The 23,409-nt window shown below is 47.6% G+C and overlaps 2 protein-coding genes across 2 annotated transcripts in view; one reads left to right on the top strand and one right to left on the bottom strand.

The window, feature by feature from the left end:
• The window catches only part of LOC119466334 (serine/threonine-protein kinase par-1-like), an 83,960-nt gene extending 64,271 nt beyond the window's left edge, over positions 1-19,689 (bottom strand). Inside the window, 1 exon segment of the mRNA XM_037726844.2 lies at positions 18,979-19,689. Within this exon segment, the coding sequence (XP_037582772.1) occupies positions 18,979-19,137 (159 nt within the window). The 5' untranslated portion in view covers positions 19,138-19,689.
• A 796-nt stretch (positions 19,690-20,485) lies between these two features.
• The window catches only part of LOC119466336 (intraflagellar transport protein 122 homolog), a 65,874-nt gene continuing 62,950 nt past the window's right edge, over positions 20,486-23,409 (top strand). Inside the window, 1 exon segment of the mRNA XM_037726846.2 lies at positions 20,486-20,616. Within this exon segment, the coding sequence (XP_037582774.1) occupies positions 20,558-20,616 (59 nt within the window). The 5' untranslated portion in view covers positions 20,486-20,557.

Raw genomic sequence — 23,409 nt, 5'->3', positions numbered from 1 at the left:
GCCAACCTAGTGCGTATTGTTTCCAGTAGAGTATAGCCGCCAGTAATTTTTTTCGTAACTGAGATTTAATTAATTAATTGCAATTAATTATGTAACTCAAGAAGTACTGTCCTAATTATCAAAGTGTCAATGAGAAAGTTGTAGAGCAACATGAAAAACTCCCGATACAGCTTTCTGTTGCTGAATACGTGCTACATAAACGTGTTTTTCCGAGTGCGAAAGATGCCCGCGAATACATGCAGAATTCCCGCACGACTGGCCACTCGAGGCACTTTGCGTGTATTCGCGGGCTTCTTTCGCGCTCGGAAAAACACATTTATGTAGCACGTATTCAGCAACAGAAAGCTGTATCGGGAGTTTTTCATGTTGCTCTACAACTTTCTCATTGACACTTTGATAATTAGGACAGTACTTCTTGAGTTAAATAATGAATTACAATTAATTAATTAAATCTCAGGAACGAAAGAAATTACTGGCGGCTACTCCACTGTACGGGAAACAATACGCACTAGGTTTGCTTCGCGTAACACCGTTCGTCTTTTTTTTTTTAATCGTGCTGCGTGATAGCTGGGACACCCTGTATATATAGCATTCCTTTTGAAGATGAGCGATGGATCCTTTTGTTTTTTTTTCTTTATTTTTTGTGCATTTATTTTCTCCGTGATTCTCGCAAACAATCCATCTTCAAATTATTTTACTCCTCTTAAATAGTACCAGTGCTCCCATTCTTCGTTACCCCTCTTTTCAGAACGCGCCATTTGCTTCAACCGTAGTCTCAGCGTTTACACGCTCGCACATTGATTATGGTTGTTGTTGTTGCTGTTGTTATTGACGGTGACGAACCATCAATAACATGAATTGTTCTTATTGCTGGTGATAAGTGGTGCTCAAGTATTCCCAAACATGCTCAAGTATGCGGCCTGCAGGAATTCCCAAGCGCGTATGTCACGCAATATCTGCAGTGGCTTTTAGAATAATGTCCTGAAAAAAAAAGGCGTCCTTACGCGTAGTCAACAAAACAGCGATCAAACGCGGACACACAGACGGCAGTTTGTCGACCACGGCACGGAACAGCCCGTTTTAACCAACAAAGTTTTGGCAAGAAGGATTGCCGAATGTAACATTAAAGAAAAAAAAAGTTTTTTAAAGCCCGGAGGAATGGTCGTCCGACGGACACGCTTAAGGACATCTTGGTACTATAGCAGCATTCCGAGTAAGCAGCACGATAAATGGGAACATGGAATTATACGACTCCGCAGCAGCAGTGCAGATTAAAAGAGAGAGATACAAAGGATTTAGGCCCTACACATTGCCCAATTCGTTTCCTACACCTTTTCAAAATACCCTGTTATCCGCCACTTGAAGTGTTCCAAGTTACTGGGCCTGCGTAGCCTTATGGCGCAGTAGATTACGTGACCGGCATGCTGAATCGCCGCAAGCACTCAGTCGTGCCTTCGGGAATCTGCTGCTTACCTTGGCAGAGCTCTTTAAGTAAGAATTACCACCGCACTTTAAGATCGTTATTGAACGCACTGTTTGCCCGACTCTAAAGAGTATCTGTTTAGAAATAGATATATACAGTCAATCTTCTAGTGCTTTTTTTTTCTCTCGAATGAGTTAATCCCACGTAATAATATTTTTTTAAAATGGTAAAAGCTCAATAGAACGAGTCCGCTTGTAAATGCACACTGATGCTAAGCTGGACCGGTATTTTGTATCGATGCCTTTCCGGGGATAATGCCTTTTCGCGCTTATCGCGCTTTGTCAGCGATTAGAGCGACGGTCCGCTCGCGTTATCAGCGGGATCAGCCGGCCGTGAGCGGTGGATGATAAGACTAGTACAGAATAAGTCATAAGGCATCGCTACAAAATACCGGCCTTGAGGCAGGATTCGAATTCCGAGATGCGGTAAAATTTTATTGTTTGTTTCTTTGTTTTTCTTCTATGGCGATAGCCGTCATGGGCTCACAACGTCTCATAGACAGCAGGCCTGTGCACTCTCCTTTATGACGTCATGCGACTTGTACCGAAATTTCCATCGCCAAGCCCGGCGTGACGAAAACGGTGACGTCAGAAGCATCGCGGCTTACTCGAGAGCATGCCCATTAGATTCTATGCCAGTCGGGCCGGGTAGCATGACGTCAGTGATCGAAATGCGCCGTTCTTATGCTATCTAGGAGGCGTTGGCCCACTCCCCTGGTTGCTTTCATGTATGCAGGTGCTGTAGCTGGAATCCCAAAATTCTTTGCGAGAATGGTATATAATCCATCAATTTTGTCCGCTTTAGATGCATTATGAATTGCAGTTGACAGATTTGTGATATCGCTGTTACTGCTGAGTGACAAAGTTGTAAACTTGATAGTTATTTTTTTTTAATTTTGAGATTTTCAGGAACCTTTCTCAAACTAATTGACACCCCTCCCCCCCACAAAAAAAGGATGGTTCCTATATAGTTACCACATCTTAACATTTTCTTGTACATGCAACATACCTGGTAGAAATAGGTGCAAATGCTGCCGAGAAAAACGATTTCTCCGTTCCCATGTAATTAGTTGGGCGTGTCCCGAGCTAAAGGTTCCTCCTAAGCTTGGGCACTAATATGTAAGCAGCAAAAAACAGCAAGTGCGCTTTCCAACACGCCTAGTTTGAGCTAACCACGATGGCGAACCTCGGGTTAGGATCGCAACTAAGGTGCCGACATGCGGGCTGTTGACACCATTCCCGCTGCGTTCCCTCCCTCGCACCATCCAAATATTGAACAGCGCTGCTAGGTGGAACGCGGCCATCTTGGTTAGGGCAAGTTAGCCGTGTGGGAAGGCCTGTTTGCGGAATTCCGCACATCGTCCATCGAGAAAGATAACGGAGACGGCCGCCATCATCGGTGTAACGAAAAGGCGGTCGGACACACTAAAGCCCCGTTTCGGGCTTGTCGACACTGTCGCAGTGAATGAAAAAAGTTAAGCCACACACACACACACACACACACACACACACACACACACACACACACACACACACATATATATATATATATATATATATATATATATATATATATATATATAGAGAGAGAGAGAGAGAGAGAGAGATGAAATAAAGAAAAGGCAGGGAGGTCAGACAGAAGAGAAATCCGGTTTGCTACCCTACACCGGAGGGGGGAGGGGGACGTAGAAACATAAGGAAATAGACAAAGAGAGAGAGAGAGAGAAAAAAAACACAGAGGACGTTCAGAGTGCAGGACAACGGATGTATACAGTCAACCACAAAAGCTTACGGACCACGAGATCTCATAAAACGCTCAATTCCCGAGCAGCCTGTAGCAGTAGGCCAGTAAAACTGTACACGACAATGTCGTTAGCATATTCTATAGTCGAGGGCCGAAATGCAAATACCCGGCTGCGTTTCGAGGCTGCGGAGGTAGATATATTCGGCTTGTTCTCAAACTTCATGGTGCGCAATATTTCGTGGTCGCACTACATCTGTAGTCTCTCTCTCTCTCTCTCTAGACAAATGTCTACGCAGGCTCTAAAACAGAGTGGCAGATAACTTGAAAGGCTATAACCCCGCCGGGTTCACCATCGCGACGGACGGGTGGGTGAGGGAGGGGGCGAGGGAGGGGGGGGGGGGGGGGGATACGGTGCAGCGCTAGCAAACCGCCGCGGTCCGCAAGGAACACGCAGCAACGAAGCAAAAGGACGCGCGTCACAGACTGCGTCACGGGGACGCGGAGTCGTGCCAAGGTATTTGGCGACCGACCGACCGACCGACGCCAAAACCTAGTAATAGAGGAGGACGACGTCGGGACGCCCAGATAGAGACGACACGCGGCGGCGCGAGCGAAGGCAACTAATAATGATAATAACAACAATAATAAAGACGGGACAGCTATAGGCTCGCCCGAACCCAACACTCTGCCCAGACGAGACGCCAAAGTAAAACTTTCAACACGCGCGGTCGTAAGAAAAAACAAAAACAAAAACTAAGAAGCGCCCTGTCTGCGTGCTCCACTGCCCGTTTCTTAGTTGGAAAAAAATAACTACACGCCCGGCCACAAACGTTTTACGGAACACGGGATCTCAGGAAAGCGTTCAATTCCCGAGCAGCCTGGAACAGTAGCCAGTAAAAAACTGTATACGACATTTAGAAGGGTGGCAATATGGGCTAGCTGGTAATCCGTAGTACAAGCTTAAAAGCGCAAACGAAGACGCGTGGGCGACAAGAAACACAGACAAGCGCTTACTTGCAACTGAGTTTAATGCGGAAAACCAATGACTTTTTATACGTGTTGCTATGCATGTATATTTATACAAGCGCTGGTCCGCGTTTCTTGTCTTCGTTTGCGCTTTTAAACTTATATTAGACTAGGTATACGACAATGTTGTTAGTATATTCTATAGTCGAGGCCCGAAATGCAAATACCAGGCTGCATGCGTTGCGAGGCTGCGGAGATATTCAGCTTTTTTCTCGGATTTCGTGGTGCGTAATATATTGAGGCCGGGTGTGTACGCGCAAGCGAATGCTCGTTTAGCTAGTTGCGCGCGTCACTGTAGCCGAGAATGCGTCGATGCTGACACCGCAAAGGAGTACTGATGAAATAAATTATATATATAAGTGTATACCCTTCTTGATACTGACATATATATATATATATATATAGGTGGCGTCCAAAACATGGCGGATGTGACGTGTTTCGGGCTCTGCCAATTGCTTCCGGCGCATCCAATCCGCAAAAGCATTGCCTTTCGAGATTTGCGCGTGTTACTATATAAGGAAGGGGTCGCTCGGCGGTCTATTCGGACACGCAGAAACTACCGTCGCACGTTTTTTTTTTTTTTTTTTTCGCACCTAAAACGATGATACTCGCCAAGAATGTAGGATCGGAAACACTTATAACCGAGGCTGTCCGACTACAGTGAAACTTCCGAATCGAATATACGAATATTCGAGAAAAATTACTTTCGAAAATTACTTTCGAACATCGAATCGAATATCGATTCATTCAGCGCTTCTTCAGATTCCCTTCTGAACCTGTGGGCGTCTTGTGATCACATCGAAACAGACCAAATTTTAATGCTTGCATGCATCTCGTCTCATAAAAGAAATTAACTGATTTCCATTATTTCGTATAGATGCATGTGATGCAGCTCGCAGCTGTCCAGTCAGCAGAGCAGCTTGTAAATGAGAAACATCTGATTTTAGTATACGGGTGTGCGAATAGTGATTTCTGAGGCCGTATCGAATACGAATCGAATCGTGGCCAGAAGCGAATCGAATCGCATAGCGAATACTTCACGAATACTTTTCGAGTAATGAATAGGCGTTCTCACAATTAATATCAAACAATGTTCACGTCCTAGTATCATTATCGTTAGCGAGTGTCTCTGTCATTACATAGAGCGTCACGAAGAGTTGTTAATTAAAAGCACAAATGAAGCATCACACGTGGAGCATCAATGGAGCATATTCTGGACGCTCGCGCGCGCGCAGTGTCAACACCTAAATGTTCTTACGCCGTGGTCACGACGCATCCACTTCCTGGGTACCGAAAGTGGTGCGAAGAAACAGGAAGTATAGGCGCGCGCGGACCTCTGTTAATACGAATTTTCGCTTAATTCGAACGCACTGGATAGTCCCGGCGCTACGGGAGAAATATATGACTCGCCACCCCTGCCCTGAAAAAGCTGTGGAAAACTGCCAAAACTGCTCAGGGGGGTATTCTTTATAAATACAAAATAATTATATGGCCCATGAAGTGAAACATCCGGCGTTATAACATCCGATGGCACCAAAACCCATGTGAGCAAGTGGTGACGTCACGTTTGAAATGACGACGAAACGTGATCACGTCATCACCTCATACGTCGCGCGATGACGGCATCACACCGATGGTCGCGTGATGACATCGACACGTCAACCGTGACGTCACGCAATGACGTCTTCGTCACGCCCCCATATTCAAAAGTCTACGGTGCTTCGTCCGTTTCGCTTGGCGTCGCGTTGCAGTTGCACAGCGCTGTCTACGGAGGACAAGAAAGAGATTATTCAGGATCTCTTTCTCGATCTCGAAAAACGATTTGAAGTCGTGCATTTTGCGGCCGCCGGTTAATTCGACCTTTCGTACGATTCGACCAAATAATTGCGGTGCCGCAAGGGTCGAATCAACCGGAGTCGACTGCAATATTCAAGCCAATCTAACACTTGCAAGCAATTATTTTTTTCCTTTTCGTTGGTTTAAAATGTTTGGACATTCACTTATCGCAAAACGATTAGACGTTGAAAATGAGGTGTCGGTGCTCTTTTACACAGTACCACGTACCCGCGAGAGGTATGCGCCACGCAACATAAAGTGAAATGACAGCTACGTGGTTGTCTATAACTGTACAGAAAGAAAATGGGGGGGGGGGGGGGGGATGCAAGAAATTCATTCGATGAGGAGTTATGACAAAATTGAACAAATAATAATTAGAACAGCATGTCCCAATAATCGCGGCAGGGAAGGCATACCCATACAGCAAATCAATTTGCCCAGAGGATGTGGCCAAACCGCGCAGGTTTGAAAGACAACCAACTTTACCTACTTTAAACAATGCCTTCATGCATACTCTCTTTCCGTTTCCCCTTTTATTATTATTATTATTATTATTACTGCTTAAAACTAACGCTATTTCAGTATATGCCGCAGCAGCCAAGCGAGTAGTATGTATACGCTATAGTGCTGCTAACGGTGAAACAAAAAGCAGGAACTGTGTCTTTATTAATTTTTTTTTCGTGACAACGGACCACGTCCGCGTCAAAGCGCGCGCGTTCGCGTTGTCCGCATCCATGCAGTTTTTTTTTTTTCTTTTTGTGCACGTCGACGGAAGCGTCGTGTTTCGGCAGGGTCACACACTGCGCAGCCTATATTGTGCAGCTTTGCGTTACAAGCGCGGCTAGCTTTGAGTCTGGACGCTTTCCTGCCGCAGGTGAAACACCCACGACCTTATTTTAGTTACGCTTGTTGCGAGCATCGCACTGCTATTTCCCTGTTACTCCTGTCCCTCTGTTTCTCATTTTAGAGCGCAGCGTCGGCGTTGTCTCACGGCGTAACCGAGCGAACGCGCACAGCGAAAGATGAGAGCGAACGCGGTGCGCGGCGTCGCGATGAAAGACGCCGAGAGCGAAGAGTGCGCGAGGCGGAAAGCGGAGGAGGGGGGTATGGCGAAAGCGTGATAAGAAATGCGTAGTCCCGCGCAAGATGGACTATGGCGACGATGGCCACGAGATGGCGCCAGAGCAGCGCGCGTCATTAGGGTGCCTCGATGCGCTCGCTCGCCTCCGCTCCGTTAGCGGGGGCGCGCGCATCGAGGCACTCTATACGCGTCGTCTGTTCACCAAAGCGCTGCATGAGCGGAGGTCTGTCTGCGGCGGCGGCTGCTGTGAATCGCGCCCATGCGTCAGCCACTTCTTCTTCTTTCTGGGGTTTTACGTGCCAAAACCAGTTCTGATTATGAGGCACGCCGTAGTGGAGGGCTCCGGAATAATTTCGACCACCTGGGGTTCTTTAACGTGCACTACAACGCAAGCACACGGGCGTTTTTGCATTTCGCCTCCATCGAAATGCGGCCGCCGGGGCCGGGATTCGATCCCGCGACCTCGGGCTCAGCAGCGCAACGCCTTAGCTGACTAAGCCACCCCGGCGGGTCGCGTCAGCCACGTGCTGCCTCTCGCGATCTCCCGATTAAGCGAGGCAGTCGCGCAACACTTCGCTCCGTTTTGAACGTCGCACGAGACAGACTGTCCGCGCCAGCCAATAATGAAAACACGTATAGAGCTGAGCTCAAATTTCGCATTAGGGAGTATCGTAATCGTCGGTGAATTTTTAATCTTTTATTTTTACACACACACAGACGCGCGCGATGTTGTCTGTCACGTCTACAGAAACGCCCAAAAACGCAAAACGTCGAAAAGAAAAGCGCCGTAATAGTGTCAACTCCGAGATTGTGATACTTGAAACAGTCCGCGCCTACCCGAATACCCAAATGTCCACGCGTGCTGAAAGTTGGAAACGTTGCAGGTTGACGCGTGAGCAAAGTTACAGCTGTCCGTGTTATTTGGCAGATGCTTGCACAAGACATTTTTTCTATAGGCTTCAAAGCAGTGCCGCGAAAAAAGTCTGCCAGTTTTTTCACCTTTTTATTTCACTTTCCGCCTACACCGACGAAAACTGTCATTCCAGCGCCGTACCCAACGCGGCGCTGCTGTTCACGTGACACCTATGCCAAGGTACCGCAAGTGACGCCAATGTGTCGTGGAGACGCGCACCCAAGCTTCGTTAGTTACGAAACAAATTGCCGCCTTCCATTTTTCTTTTTCTTCCCTCACTAGGTAGTCTTGCGCAGCAGTGCGAGACATTTCGAAAGGCTTCGCGACGGTTACAATTCGCGCCGTGCCTTGTCAGAATAATATCCATTCGTGGCATCCGTGATGGGCGGCGCACACGGTACGCACTCATCTCGGAGGCTATACTCTCGAAGGCCCGAAAAAAAAAAGAACATTGAAGATGACTTATAAGAGAAATCCCGCGATCGAAAATGAACCGCGCTCCGTCTGACCACCGGGAGCCGTTCAAAGTGGATGACATCTTCGTACCAGGCATATCGCAAGGGCCTATACACAAGCACTTTACGGCGAATGAGCGATTACACACAAACAAACGTAGAAGCTGCGCGTGTCGTTTCAAAGCCGTTCACAGGCAGGGTTATATCGTTAGGTATCAACAAAACTATACACTAACGGAGTTCGACAATAGCGCCCTCTATATGCACAGGAGACTGCCAGCGCTCAACGATGCGGCGCCTCCCAGTGACATGTTCTAGCTCACATCTATATCAACAGCTGGCGACTGCTCACAGCCGTTTAATTTCTAGGCCAATCCGGGGCGTGCTGGCCTAGAGTTTCCTGCAAAAATTACCATAAATATAACTGAGGCATTGTGCTATAGTTCAGCTAACATAGGAATGATAGCTAATACACGGATTTGCTTGACCTTCGTAAATAGCTGTGGCTTCAGACAGTCCCGTAACGTCATTTATTACGATTTATCTTTCTAAATTTCCACGCAGTCGTCATTTTCTGAGCACAGCTCGGAAATCAGTCTCCGCGCACACACCTAAGCATTGCGAATTGGTGCGCATATAATGCAATATTTTGTAGAAAAGTGTCAATACGTAAAGTAACAAAGCCACGTTCGAAGCCAGAAAGACGAAGTTTATAGACAAATCCATGTATGTACTTTAGACTCATAATTCGCACCTTGGCAGAACAGCCACCTTTCCAGCTCTCGTATTATAGAACCCTATAACGCCGGCGTTCCCTGTAGTGATTTTCGTAGAAAACTCTATGGACGTTCTACATCGATTGGACGGGCACGCAAATGCCTGCGCCAAGAGTCACGTTGTATACATATAGCACGTGCACGCATTGACTCAGGCGGCTTCGAGAGGCTACACGGGAACACTTATTACGTGTACGGCATGGCGATCCAAAACCCGGTGCCAACGCGGAGTTGACGTTTTAGCTGCAACACCGGCGAAACGGGGGCAACTCTTTTCTTGGCGAACGGACAAAAAAAAAGGTGGGAGTCGGCGGTGAGTCACGGCCGTCGAGTCATGCGGGAGGAACCGGGGCGAAAGCGAGGGAAGGCTCCGACACCTATGTCATCGCCACTGAAGTATGCCGGGCGTTGCTTCTTGTCGCCAATCCGTGCCTAACACGCAGTTCGGTTTTAGGTCTTGTTCACAGAACGCACGGTCACACGCCGAGTAGTCATGGCACGGGCGAACCCAAAGCGAAGTTCGCAAGCGCACGTCGTTTGGACACTGTCGTAGCCAATAAAAGTAACGAGCTCGGTGACGTCACATCTGACCCACCGCAGGCAACGTGTATTTACTGCCAAGCATGACGCGGTCTTATCGATTAAACTTGTTCGCCATGAAACGCGCAGCAGCTAGCTCCTTGTTGCCGCGTCTACAACAGACACTATATATATAGCCACCATTAAAAGTTTTGCCACGTGTTGCCTTTTACGCCTTCCGCAAGCCTCGGCTTGGCTTTGACATCGATCCTCTCACCGTTGAGAGCACTATCTATGGGTCACGTGGCCAATTGAAAGCGAATTTCGAACGCGTGGATCGAAGATTAGCCACAGGGCTTTGACATGCAACGTCCCTGAAATACTAGAAGGGAAACTTGGGCGAGTTGGTGAGAATGTCGGTGGGAGGTGTCGTGTTCATCTTTGCCCGAGTCCTTGTCCGTTTTACGCCGTTATTTTCCTAAACATGGACTCACTGAAGTACTCTGTGCATTGCTTTGCTCAGCCTCCATGCTTCCCACAGCTATGTTTGAGCACTTAATTAATCGCAAGTTGTTCGAACACAAATAAGGGTCACGTACTGTCATAGTTTACCACGTATTTATTTGTGTTCTTGTCAAGTCTCGGCTCGACTTCGACTCGCTGAACCGAAAGAGGAGGCCAGGGGGGCCAAAACCGAGACCGAAGTACAAAACTCGCAAGCGCGGCTTGAACATGAAACTTTATAACAGACAAATTAAACAATCCCATACAAGAAGCTTCAGCAGCTTCCGGAAGCCAGCCCTGATGAAGGCGTCGCGGAACTACTCCGAAATTTTGGGTTAATTTCTAATAAACCTTCCTGGTTGGTGATCGTTTATTTTGTCTATAGTTCAAGTGTTCCCCAACGAGTCTGAGTCCAGTCGAATGTTCACCTTCGTGGATTGAACCTGAGTGACCTGCACCTGACCTGCTCTTCTCTGTAAGGTCGCGCGCCGATGACTCGTCAGTAATAACACACTGATAAACTTCCCTTGCGGAAGAATTAATGAACATTAATTGTTAATGGGGTGACCATACCTCTGAACGAAATGCCCACGTTGCCGAAACGTTCGAGGTGATCTTGCCTTAAATGTGAGCGGCTGCAAATAATTGGCACTTCGACTGTTCACGTCAAGATTCCGTGCGCCGAATAAGGCAAAAACACCGCGTTTGCTCCTCAAAGGGACGTGGGGGGTTCGGTGTATGTCTGCGCAATATCGGCTATAATTAATTATTACCGGCTACACTTGTTTGCTCTGCAACACGTGAAGAAACCACATGCAGTATATGGCAAACACTAGTTGTCAAGCGAATTTATGACAGAGAAAAAAAAAACTTAGAAGATAAATGAAATTCAGCATCCGGTAGTGAACAAGCCTTCCTAACGAAAACAATGAAAATCGAAAAAAAAAAACATTGCGTCCGTAAGCACCACGTGACAACCCGATCTGAGGTTATGCAGCAGCCCGATTAGGGTTTAACTAAGGAATGCACAATGGCACGATAAGAAAACAAAGACTTATAAGAAGGAGGAAGTAGAACCGGAACAGAGCGGGCGCTCTGATCCTTTCAAACCCTTTTCTTTTGAAGTCTTTCTTTCCTAGTCGCGCTACTATATGTATTCCTTAGTCTTCGACCATCACGTCCAGAAACAAAATTTACAGAGTATAGGGTTTTATAGTGGATTTAAACTGCATGACACACATTGTCGAAGTCGCAAGAACTTTACCACACGCAAGTCTCGCTCGTGAAAGGATGACACTTCGCCAGCTATGATGAAGCTGGGGAAACGTCAGCTGCCTTATAGTTTGATCACAAAGTTGGTCACGAAACGCCGGGCCTGGCCTCATCGACGTTATCGTGATGTCACGAGACAAAGCAAATTTTGATGACGTCACGTGACATTAAGGCTAGATGTATGATGACGCCATGACGAATACACCACCTTCAGGGTACCAGATCAAGACTGGTTCGTAGAAACAAGTATTGCAGTGAATTATCGAAGGAGCTCTGACGCCTGCCGCTCATTCTATGAATTTAGAAGGTTTCGACCTCCACTCCATCTAACGCTAAAAAAGAAATTACAAGTAGAAAATGTCAAGCCAGTACTAAGCACTGCAAGGGAACGAACACTTCATAATACTATTTCACATACTTCGTTTTTCCTATTTTATTCCCCATAAAGTCGGTTGATATAGTTGGCGTGTACTGCATGGATTTATTTCTCTGTGTGTTTTGACATTTTTTGAATCGCAGATCAACGAAATGAAATCTCAGGACTGAACCAGTTTCGAGATATTAATTTTCAAAGTGTCCGACGAAATGCATGGGCGTTGCATGCAGCGGCTATAATTCGTAGATTGAAAGATGTGCCGTAAAATAATTAATTAGCGTAATTATGTTAACTATTCAATTGGGCGTTTTGATTTCTCGTGGTGGAAGTAATGGTCGCCTCATCGAGTAGTTTAGATCAAGGATTATAATTGTGCTATCTGCCACAGGCATTTTTGTTTAATTTGGTGCAGCTAAAATGAAACATCCTGTACGCTACATAGCCGTCAGATGGGGTGTGCACGCTTCCGATGTAGTATAGCAGCAGCACAGCGCGAACGCTTTTACAGGCACGTAATGGGAGGAAGCACACAGTTCAACACGTATACAGTAAACCCTCGTTATAACGAAGTCATCGGGACGGGCAATGCACTCCGTTATAATAGGTATTTCTCTAAAAGCGGAGAGGCGCTAAACAAAGCCACAGTAAAGCGGGTCGCGCTTATACTCCAACAGCGCGAGAGCTCGAAAAGCGTATACTTGCAATAAAGCAACTCTCGACAACAACGACGTCACAGTGGCGCAATTCTGCTGACACCCATGGTACTAAACGGTATACTGTACTCCGTGGAACACTAGCTGGTACCTCGGGACGGCCGAGAAACGCGAAGCGTCAATGTGCACGCAGCATCAAGCAGTCCGCTGAGGATTGCTCCGCTCCACACTTCGTATTAAGCGTATGATCGTATTAAGCGTATGATTAATCCTACGACGGTCGGGACACCGCGAAAAACATCCTAGTATAAAAAATGACATTTCGAATAAAGCTATTTCGTTATAACGAGAGGTTACTATATGCATACAACAGAGCGCTCAGTCCTCTATACGCCGCCGTTTCGCGTGCGTTTGCAAGAACTTTAAAGGAAGATTTCGTGCCTACACACCGGTCGCTTGTTTTCGCTCAAGTTTCGCGACAAGATCGCATTTTTTCGGTCTACGTCATTCAATAAAAAACTTGGCACTGTTGTTTACCTGGTTTGCCCGGACATTTAGTTGCCGACATGCGACGAAACCAGATAGACGTCTGTAAAGATTACAGCGCAGCCCGTTCCTCCGATGGTGAATTGCGCATAAAATAATGGTGTTTTTTTTTTCTCTCTCTCTCATTGGTTTTTCCGGCAAAACCAGGCAATTAAGCAGAGATGCCGGGTGTTTTAGTGAACGATGCGCAGCGAAGAAATGCGATCTTGCTACGAAATCTGAGCGAGACCAAACGAACTGTAAGCGCAATATCTTCCTTGTAAAGTTATTCGTATGAAAACGAAGATGACTGTCTATATATAGATTGCACGCCTACATACTAGTCAAGCCGAACGGAGCTTCAGAGCTCACGTGTCCGTGACGAGTCATGCGGATAGCCACCGCTGCTGTGCAGTGCGCGCGCACATGCCCGAGACCTTCTATTTGTTTGCTTTTTTATCCCGCTCTGGGCGACAAGTCAAGGTTATCCATATACCTTTGTCTTTTCACAGAAAAGTTCAATAAAGACACTATTCGATCACTAAAGTTGCTCACACCAGGTCCTGAAGTTCTTGACTAAATCATTCCTCAGAATTTTGGGAATGGCGCCCCACGCAAATAAGCCGCAGCGGCTGTAATGTGGCAGAACACTGCTGTCTCCATAAGCAGAAGACAACGCGTAAAAAAAAGTCGCACGGAAAACATCTCCAGCATATTTGTACTTCCACTCTTCTTCCCGCTTGTCCCTTTTCCTCGAAACAGGAAGTTAGGCCTAGCAGCTCGGCCGGCACTCTCGATCTCGCAGTTTCTCGCCTGAAACTGCGCGGGCACAGCGGAGCGTGCACAAAGGTCCCGTGGACGTACACCTTAAGCGCGCACTGTCCCCTTCCGAGACGAGGACACGTACGGCACGCGAGAGAACAGAAACAAATGAGGCAAAGTCGGCACCGCCTATTTTTGGCTTTTCGCGCCCCTCTTCGAAACACAGCCGCTGAGCCATATACGCGGAGCCAGACGACATCGCCACGCCAGTACACAGCGTTACAGCAGACGAACGTTTGCAGACGACGCAGGCGCGACGCCCGAAGGAAGACAGCGCTTGACTGACTACAGGGCTTGCTCTGTTTTTCTCTTCTCTTCTCCAAGAGGCGTCGCGAGCAACAGTCCATAACGAATAGGGGGTGTTCTCAGGCACGCGCCTGGAGCGGTCTGCGTTTAATCAATCTTTTCTGCGCTGTCGCGGCGTATAGCAAGGGCTAGCTACGACGAGACGCAAGGCGAAAAGAGAGTCGCCTTTATGCGCGCGCTGCAGCATCCGTCGGAGGAGTATATACGTCAGTTTTCCCCGGGAAATGCACGTCTCGCCTTCCCGGCGCGGAGCCGCTTGTTTACCCTTAATGCGCTCCCTATTAGCGTTTCCTTCCATCAGACGCCGCCTAAAGTGCGAGCCGCGACGTTGTGGCCATCACGCAAACCGACTCGAAGCGGCAACTCCTCGATGGTTGTTGAACTTTCGGGCGCTACATTTTCGCCGGCTTCTCTTTCTCTCTCTCTCTCTCTCCTTTTTTTTTTTTTTTTTTGCATAAGTGTACTTCGTTACGTGAGTCAGACCGATCAGCGAACTGGCAAGTTTTGTGCTACTGCAAGCTTGGACGCATGCGTCAGTTCTGGATCAAAAAGCGTTCAAAAACAGACGATGTGCCTTTCTCCTTTCGGCGCACGCCGGGGAAGACGCATTCCGTATGGCCCAGACGAACGCTTCTCCGTAGGAATGAAAATATAACCCAAGTCACAGCATCACTGGGGAGTAAAAAGAGCGCGAGCGTGTAGAACAAAAAACACATCGTAAGAAGCGTTGCACTGTTCAAGTTCTGCGCTCGACGACCACGCTTCCGCGGATCTGCTATGTCGTCTGCTTTGCAGACGAGAAACAGACGGCTAATAGTCGTCGTCGTCGTCTGCTGCTACGCGCCCGCCCCCTTTACTATTGTGGCGTTTTCGTCCATAGCCGTTTTTTTTTCTTCTTTTTTATACATTCGTTTACTTTTCGTTTCCTTCGCTGCTCGTTGTACAGAGATATCTCCAAAACACGCGTCTTCCCCCATGCCCCCCCCCCCCCCCCCTCTTTAGTCATTGCTGGACACAACAACGTGGGTGCTTACTTGGGTGCCGCGCGGGGGCCCCATCATACCCAACAAAGGGAGTGGAATGACCACAACGCGCAAGAGCAGGCAGGCAAAATAAGCGCGCACGGCGTCGTCCAGCGGAACCGCGTCACACGCGCTAGACTCGACCGAGAGGACATGACGGCTGACCCTGGACAAAAGAGGAGACCCCCCTCCGAAGGTTTGCCATTGTCAAGGGCGTAAAAAGAGACAATGGCACCCACTCGGTGCCACCGAATGCGCGAGCAGACGACTGCCCGCGAAGCAGACGACTTCCCGCGTAGCAGACGACAAGCTTCTGGAAAGGCGCACGGCACATACTGGACCACCTGTTGCGGCTCGAGAGGTCAACGCGCTCCTGTGTGCTTTTCTCGGCATCATTAAAACTCAACGACACTGTCTACGCACGATAGCAATTGCAAGCTGGGCCGTGTGGTATTACGTAAATGCATGCACGGAGGCAGAAAGAGAGAAGTGATATCCGTGCGAGTTGTGTTTTAAAGTGGCGCGCACACACGGAGACAGGTCGCACGCATATGCATGCCTTAAAATCTCCCCCCCCCCCAACCCCCCCCCCCTTTTTTTTTCTTAAAGATATTCTCTCACGGACGTGATAATCTACTGCAGTGGCTATGACGTCAACCAAGAGGTCGCGAGATCGATTCCCAGTCCCATTCTAATGGGGTCTGGATGAAAAAACGGTCGTGTCCATCGAGAGAGAGCTTTGAGGAACCTCAGGTGGTCAAAATTATTTGGAAGTCCCATCTCTATGGCGTCTCTTAGTGCCAGCGGGTCGTTTCGGGATTTTCAACCCAATCGTTTATTGCTGACCTCACGACCATACAGTGGCTGCATGCATACATACACAAACGCACGTGCTTACATTCGAACACCTAGCTGCCCCGTAAAAGCTGTCGGAGCATAAAATCCGAAGAAAAAAAAATTAAGTTAGAATTATGCAGAACCAAGGCGCATCTTGAAAGCCCTGATTGTCGAAAAGTGTTCTAATTAAAGACATTTGGAATAATGATCTTAGGGTACGCTATACACCAACCCGCTCCCTAAGACCGAAATAACTGCACGTGATCCCCAAGATTCTGCGACAAAGTATAGGGAAGAAGAACGCGGCAATATTATGTTCCAGCCATATTTAATAAACTTCCAAAGCCTAGCTGTGTTAGAGGCAAACACAATACGTGGGATCAAGAATCTAATTAGAATTTTCGAAGTTTAAAATAACATTTTGTACAACTTTTTTCGACGTTTTCGCTCTGACCTGCTAATAGCTATAACTCTGCTAATAACCCCGTGCAATTTCCTGTGGCCTCACTGTCAGGCACTGCCAGTCAAGCCCTCCGGAGGTTTTGGAAGGCCTGTTATCTGTTTCCTTTGTGCGCAACAAAGATTATATTGTATATGTTCTTCTTCTTTCTGAAGTTTTACGTGCCAAAACCAGTGCTGATTATGAGGCACGCCGTAGTGGAGGGCTCCGGAATAATTTTGACCACCTGGGGTTCTTTAACGTGCACTACAACGCAAGCACACGGGCATTTTTGCATTTCGCCTCCATCGAAATGCGGCCACCGCGGCCGGGATTCGACCCCGCGATCTCGTGCTCAGCAGCGCAACGCCTTAGCTGACTGAGCCACCCCGGCGGGTATATTGTATATGTCAGACGAAGCTTTCGTGAAACGGTTATTCAACTGCTATAAAATTTGCCCCTTTCATTCCTGCGTATTTGGCGTAAAGGAAACTGACGCATGCGCACCCGTGCTATGCAATGTGACAACTCTTATACTGGCTTGACATTTCTTAATTCGCTCTTATTTAAGTGTACCGCCCGCTTGTTGACCAAACACCCGTTCTGGCTATGTAACGTAGTATAGAAATCACCATCACGTGCCGATCATCTCAAAAAAGCTAGTTGACGTCAATCACGATACAAGTATGCGTGCGACCATAGCCACGGTCGGGAAAGTCCATCAGGATTCGCAAAGTAAGCTTGAATGCCAGGCAGAGTGTACCAGAAGACCTCATTCCAGTACACTCTAATGCCAAGGCCACAGAGAGATGTGCCACGTACTGCTTCGTTATTCCAGCGTGTCCCGAAAACTTCCGTGGTCGGGTGTACGTACGTACATTCGCGTGGATGTGGTGAGTACACGCTGCGCCAACATTAAAATGGAAACCCTTTAACTGAAATGCGAGCAGTTGAAAATGTGTCCCGAGTGCAGCTCGGCTTTCTAACATGTGTTCAACCGTTTCCTGCAAATGTATTATATCTCGCGACATCACTCACTGATATTTGCTGTATAGTTATCTGATGAAACAAAATACTATCTTGCTCCGTGCTTTCTATCCCTACAGTGCGAGATGAAACGAGCGCATATTACAGGTACAGATTACGTAATTTAGACGGCTCACAGTGAGTCCTCGCTTCTGTTACGCGGATTGGCGTAAGGGTCAGTTACACTACGTTGGCAAGACAAAGCCCCCCCCCCCTCCTACAGCATTCATGTGCTGGCTAATACCACGCACATCGTCGAAGAACAATACAGGCGACCAACTTCACTGAAGACAAGCACGACAGACACAAAGATCGTGGGTGCGCACTCAGACGAAGAACAAAACGCGGTGTACGGCACGGATGATCCACGGACGGCGAGGCCGAACGTCGCTGGGTCGCGGCGAAGGAAGTCCGTGGGTTCCCCAACGAATGTACTCACACACAGACACAAATGCCAGCGGCCGCTTACGTACGCGTGCCCGCGCCGAGACCTTCAACAAGCGCAGGCGTGCCACCAGCAGGTAACAAAACACCCCCGAGTATTCCCTCATGGCCAAAACGACGACGCTCACGCCTCGACGAGAAGGCCCGATCGAAGAGACCCATTTACGCGCATCGTTAAGTGCAAAGCCGCCGTTAAAGCGCGCTTGGCCGTACGGTCTCGAGTTTCGCCTTGTCCCGCTAATAGCCGACGCTCTCGCAAGAATCACTGTCAAGTGTCATTTGCAAACGTCCTACAGGAAGACGGTAGGACAATCGGGCCGTTTCCCGAGCGGCTGATTGACGCGCGGGCGCCACTTGATTGTTTCAAATTGGTGCCGTCAGCTACGTACACGGAACGCAAATGACTTTTGGGGTCCGAGATCTGCCGGGATCAAGGTTAGCGAGTCGCGAACCGTACCGCGCTCCCGCTGACACCCGGCCCGCGCAATCGAAGGTGAAAAACTGGAACGCGATCGCGCGCCGCATGCAGATTGGCATTGCGCAATCGTGCGCAGCTTTTTTTTTTTTTTTTTTTTTTTGCTCGACGGGAAAGTCTGTCCGCGCGACAAGCCGTGTAGCGGACACTTTAAACCGCTTGCTACCGCTACACTATATACTAAACTGCTAGACTAAACCGCTAGAGATCTCGCGAGATTCGGTTAAATCCGGATGGAACAGGGCGCGCTCGATCGACGAACAGCTGTCGGTGTAGGTGTCGTCTGCTGTCGTGACGCGCCCGGATCGGTCAAACAGCTATAATACGACCCCGGTAAACGCGACGCAGGTAGGGTGGTGACGATTTAAAAAGAACGAAGAACAACGCAGTATTAAGCACGCAAGCACCAGCTGCGAGAGAGCGCAAACGAGAGGGGATGACTCACCTCCTGGTTTGTCGCCCGGTTAATGGCCAGTTGCACCTTGCCATAAGTCCCCTGTCCCAGCTTCCGAATCACCTGGAAGCGCTGCTTCAACTTGTGCTTCTTCTCGCCTTTCTCCTCGGCCGCCGAGGGCGGCGGTTCGACGTCCTGCTGGACCACCATGGTGCTGTTGTGTGTGTCTTCGCACCGTCGTCGACAAGGCACACCACGTCGCTGTCACTCGTTATATCCGCGCCGCTGTGGAATCAGGTAGCGCGCGTCATCGGAGCCTACACCCAGCGCACACCGCTAGCACCGCTGTCGTAGTAGGCGCGTCGACGACTCGTCCGGATGCTGAAGCAGCGGCAGAGACACGCGGGAAGATGCTGGTCGGACACTCGACACGGGACGTTCGGGCATGTGGTCGTTACACACTGAGTACACGCGCACGTGTGCGTGCCTGCTACCACCACCACCGCTGCCCGATTATGCGGAACGCGTTGCAGTGGACAGCGACGAGCACGTTGTCACGAGCACGGACGCCGAAGGAAATGAGCAGTGTGCCACCGCCGCCGCCGGCTGCCGCTGGCTCTCCGGCGCTGGGCTGCGGCAGGGACGCTGCGGACGACGACGTCATCGCCGAAAAGTGGTGCTAATTTTAGCGGCCCGATCTCATGTTACGAACTTAGCCCAGTGATCTCGCCTCAGCTGCTTCGCTGCCGCCTCGTCGCCCATCCGCCGTAGCTGCTCCCAAAGTCTGCGTGTGCGACTCCTCCTTCGATGCTCTCTCTCGTTGCCTCCTCTCTCCTTTGAGCGAAGGAGAGCGCCTGGCGCGACCAACCGATCAGCCTGCACCTGTTCGGCTGCTCTTGGAGTTCGCGCTTCGAGGAGCCCGATTCGCTTTGAAAACAGCGGTTCGGGACCGGGTTCTCGACCCGGACGCGAGCGCGACACCTTCTCGGTACTGGAGGAACAGTTTGCGCGCCGTGTCACGTCTTTGGCGACGTAATACGCGTCGAATAATTTGTCGGGAAGACGCCGGCTGTGTGCGTGCGGATAACGGTTCGTTCGCTTTCCCGTCGTTCGTTCTGCGTATCGCCACGAAAAAATGGTTAATACAGACACTGAAATGTTCGGTTTAGTAGCGCGCTATTTTTACGTGCGACATAAAATGGGCAGGTCAGCGACAGCGATTTCTCTGAATTAAAAGCGCACGGCCCATGATACAAGCAGCGTTTTGTTTTGCTCATCAATTATTCTGTGCGGCTTTGGTCAATGTTGCTAGGGCAAATTTTGTTTTAGGCTGCGTGAATAAGTCTTGCGTCTTTAAAACATCGCTAACAAATTACATACTTTGTTTAAACTATCCCAAAAAGTATTAATCACAAGAATATTTGTCTAACGTTTTCTGAAGTTCGCTTTTACGTTTTAGTCATGATCTTTTAAAGTTATTGGGTCCGTTCAACGGCCATCGTGGTCAGCAAGATATCGGCGTCACCATGGCGACAGCTAGCAACGCGTGTGTTTTGAAGTTGCGTTTTCGGCGACCATCATGTAACCATCTTGGACGGAGAATCTCCAAAAGTTCACGTCGCCTTCTACGATGCGAGCTGTCGCGCTCTGGGTGGACAAAGTCCATGACCGTGAAAACAACGAGCAATGGTAAACGAACTAAGCGAAGTGTCGAGTACTGACGCCTTTGTGTCGGTTTCGTTTTGCAGTCGTCTCGACACACATAATCAAGAACTATGCTTGAGATTCGCTTGACAGTTGAAGTGAGAAGCTCGTGAAATTAGGTTTTATTGTGTTATGACTAGCTGAACTAGTGATAACACGAAAACCAGTGATAGTAAATGTTCGATGCAGTAAAGTTTAACACCTTGTGTTTGGCGCAGGATAGCCTTAGTCGCTTTTGCGCTACTAGGCCCCAATTAACTAACTAACTGCAGTAAAGTTATCTACGCATACGAATGTACGCGAGGCGCGCGAGACACGAAATTGTGCAAGGGAAGTCATGCATTTTTGTTTCTTATTTCTTTCCTACCGCGTTCGCTGCGTGCTACATCAGAAAAAGCAAAGCAACACAAATTGTTGAGAGTCCTACGTCGATAACAATGTCAGCCGAGACCGTGCACCTATAGGCCTGCAAGGTGTAATCTTTACATGATGCCGGTGTCTTCAGACAGATCGCCCAAGTCTACTCAAGTCTGTAGAAGTTTACATAGAGACCATTAGAAACTTAGAAGCCTTCCCCTCCAGGCCTTATTGCCAGCGCTGCCAAAATTAATTGCAACTATACTAATTATAATCATGCGAACTTTACCAATTAGCACTAGGTCTCAGACAACGTCTACTCGATTCCTGCAATCTTCCACCTCAACAAGTCTTCTCGTCCGCCTGTGGCGATCATTAAATATCGCCCGCGCCTAATTATTATGACGTGGAGGACGCGAGTGTGAAGATGAGCTTTTAACTTTTGACATTGTAAAATAATGTATGTGCAGATGATTTCGTATGGTAGTAGTGTCGTAACATCAAAAACGAACTATTGTTTCTTGAGTGCATTTATGGTATCAGTCTATAGAAATAAAGCAGGGGATAGCAATTAGATTAGCTGTGCGTTTTATTATTGCTTGTTTCTTGGTGAAAGTGTTCAGTATTTTTCGCATCCACCCACTCTGCCGGAATCTACTCTGTGCTGCTTGTTTCTGGGTTAGTCAGTTAGTACTTATCACGGTGTAATCAGACAAAGTGACACTCTTTCCTGACCTATTCTTACTTCACTTTATTTATGTCCCGTTACACCGTAATAAGTACTGTCATACCATGTTTTGAGGCTACGTGACTGCAGCTTACAATTGGTGGAGTGCTGTGTGGCAGTAAAGCATAACTAGTTATTACACTTTCGTAATTGTGTGCACTCGAGATTGTACACTGCTACAATTGAAGCATCAGTCGTAAAATAAATAAATTTTCCAGTTTCTTTGGAGTGTTATACTGTTGCCGTGTTGAAAACGTTCCACTGGTCAAATCAAATTCGCAATCAGGTTAAAATAATCAGAAACCAGGAAAAAATAATAACAGTCATGTGAGCTAGGCTTTGGACTACAAACCAATTCACTTAATCAGTTATGCTTTCAGTTGGGTGACGATACAAGAAAGGCAGAATGGAAGGTGGATGTTCCAGATTCAAAATTTGTTTCTTGCTGTTTTTCTGGATTGATTGCGGCAATAAGGTTTGGATTACTGTGCAGACAAGTAGCGCTGTATTATAACAAGGTTCAACGTTGAAAGACTGTGTGCTGAGATGTCAGTGTATGTTTAGAAAAATTCTTTAATCTGTGAAGCCTTCCACAGTAATGGCCCCAATAAGTTACTCAGTCAATAAATTTTTTTATTTCAGAAATACATTTGTGAAAGACAGCATCCTATTGATTGGTCTAAGCACATTACGCTTGTGGACCAGCCAGACAGTAGATGTAACATCTAAATGTGTATCGTCACATCACATGCTGCAGTATATCTTTACAAATTCAAAACAGTCATCTGCACAAAAATTAAGAAGTAAATTACAGCCGCTTAGAAAAACAAAATTTATACTTAGAAATCGATAAGATGTGTTTAAAAAATGTATTTGATGTTAGTATAGCATTAGCATATAGCATAAATAGGGTTGTTCGTTTCTGGGTTTTATATTTTTTTTAAATTCGAGGGCTAAAAATCAGGTGCTATTTTTCAAGCTGATAATCGGGAAGAAATCGAGTTTTTTGTGGAACCATTCCGTAATTCGGGTTTTTCCATGTTAAATTTACAAATGCACTAAGTAATACATTACATTCGTTTTTTTTTTTTTTTTTTGTCGAAGGGAATCACGAGCTCCCTAATGCGTTAGAACTAGAGATTTGTTTCAAGCTGGTAATCCGGAGGACATCAGGATTTTCTATATACTCTGAAGTTTGGCGTTTTGTTCGGAAATTAGTAAGTAATAATGGACAGTAAAGAGCGTCGATAAATCCTAGGAAGTTCAACATTTTATTCACGAAAAGGTGGTCATCAATTTTTTACACATCCTTGTTAACATACATTATCATCTGCATGCGCATCATGTCGGTCTCCATCCGAGACCTGTCTGATCTTAGAACATATCTCAGCTGAGGGAAAGTTCTCTCGACATCATAGCTTCCATTAGCAAGGCGCAACAATTTCAGCGCAGCACTTACCAGCCTGGGGTAGCGAGCGGTAGAGTCATGCCAATACTCAAGGAGTTCGACAGCTGTGTTAGTGGGGCTTGCTTCCAGCAAGTACTGGTTAAACTCGTCGTGAAGCGAATCCACGTCATCCGTCTCGGTGATGAAGAGAGGTCCTTAGTTAATAAATCGAGTTTAGCCTGATGTTCCTGAAACATGTTCGGGGTGTACAAATCGTGAACGAACAGCCCTAAGTATAAATTGCCCC

The sequence above is a fragment of the Dermacentor silvarum genome, chromosome 10 (genome assembly GCF_013339745.2).
Source record: "Dermacentor silvarum isolate Dsil-2018 chromosome 10, BIME_Dsil_1.4, whole genome shotgun sequence".
Taxonomy (NCBI): domain Eukaryota; kingdom Metazoa; phylum Arthropoda; class Arachnida; order Ixodida; family Ixodidae; genus Dermacentor; species Dermacentor silvarum.
This window is presented reverse-complemented; position numbering and strand designations above follow the sequence as displayed.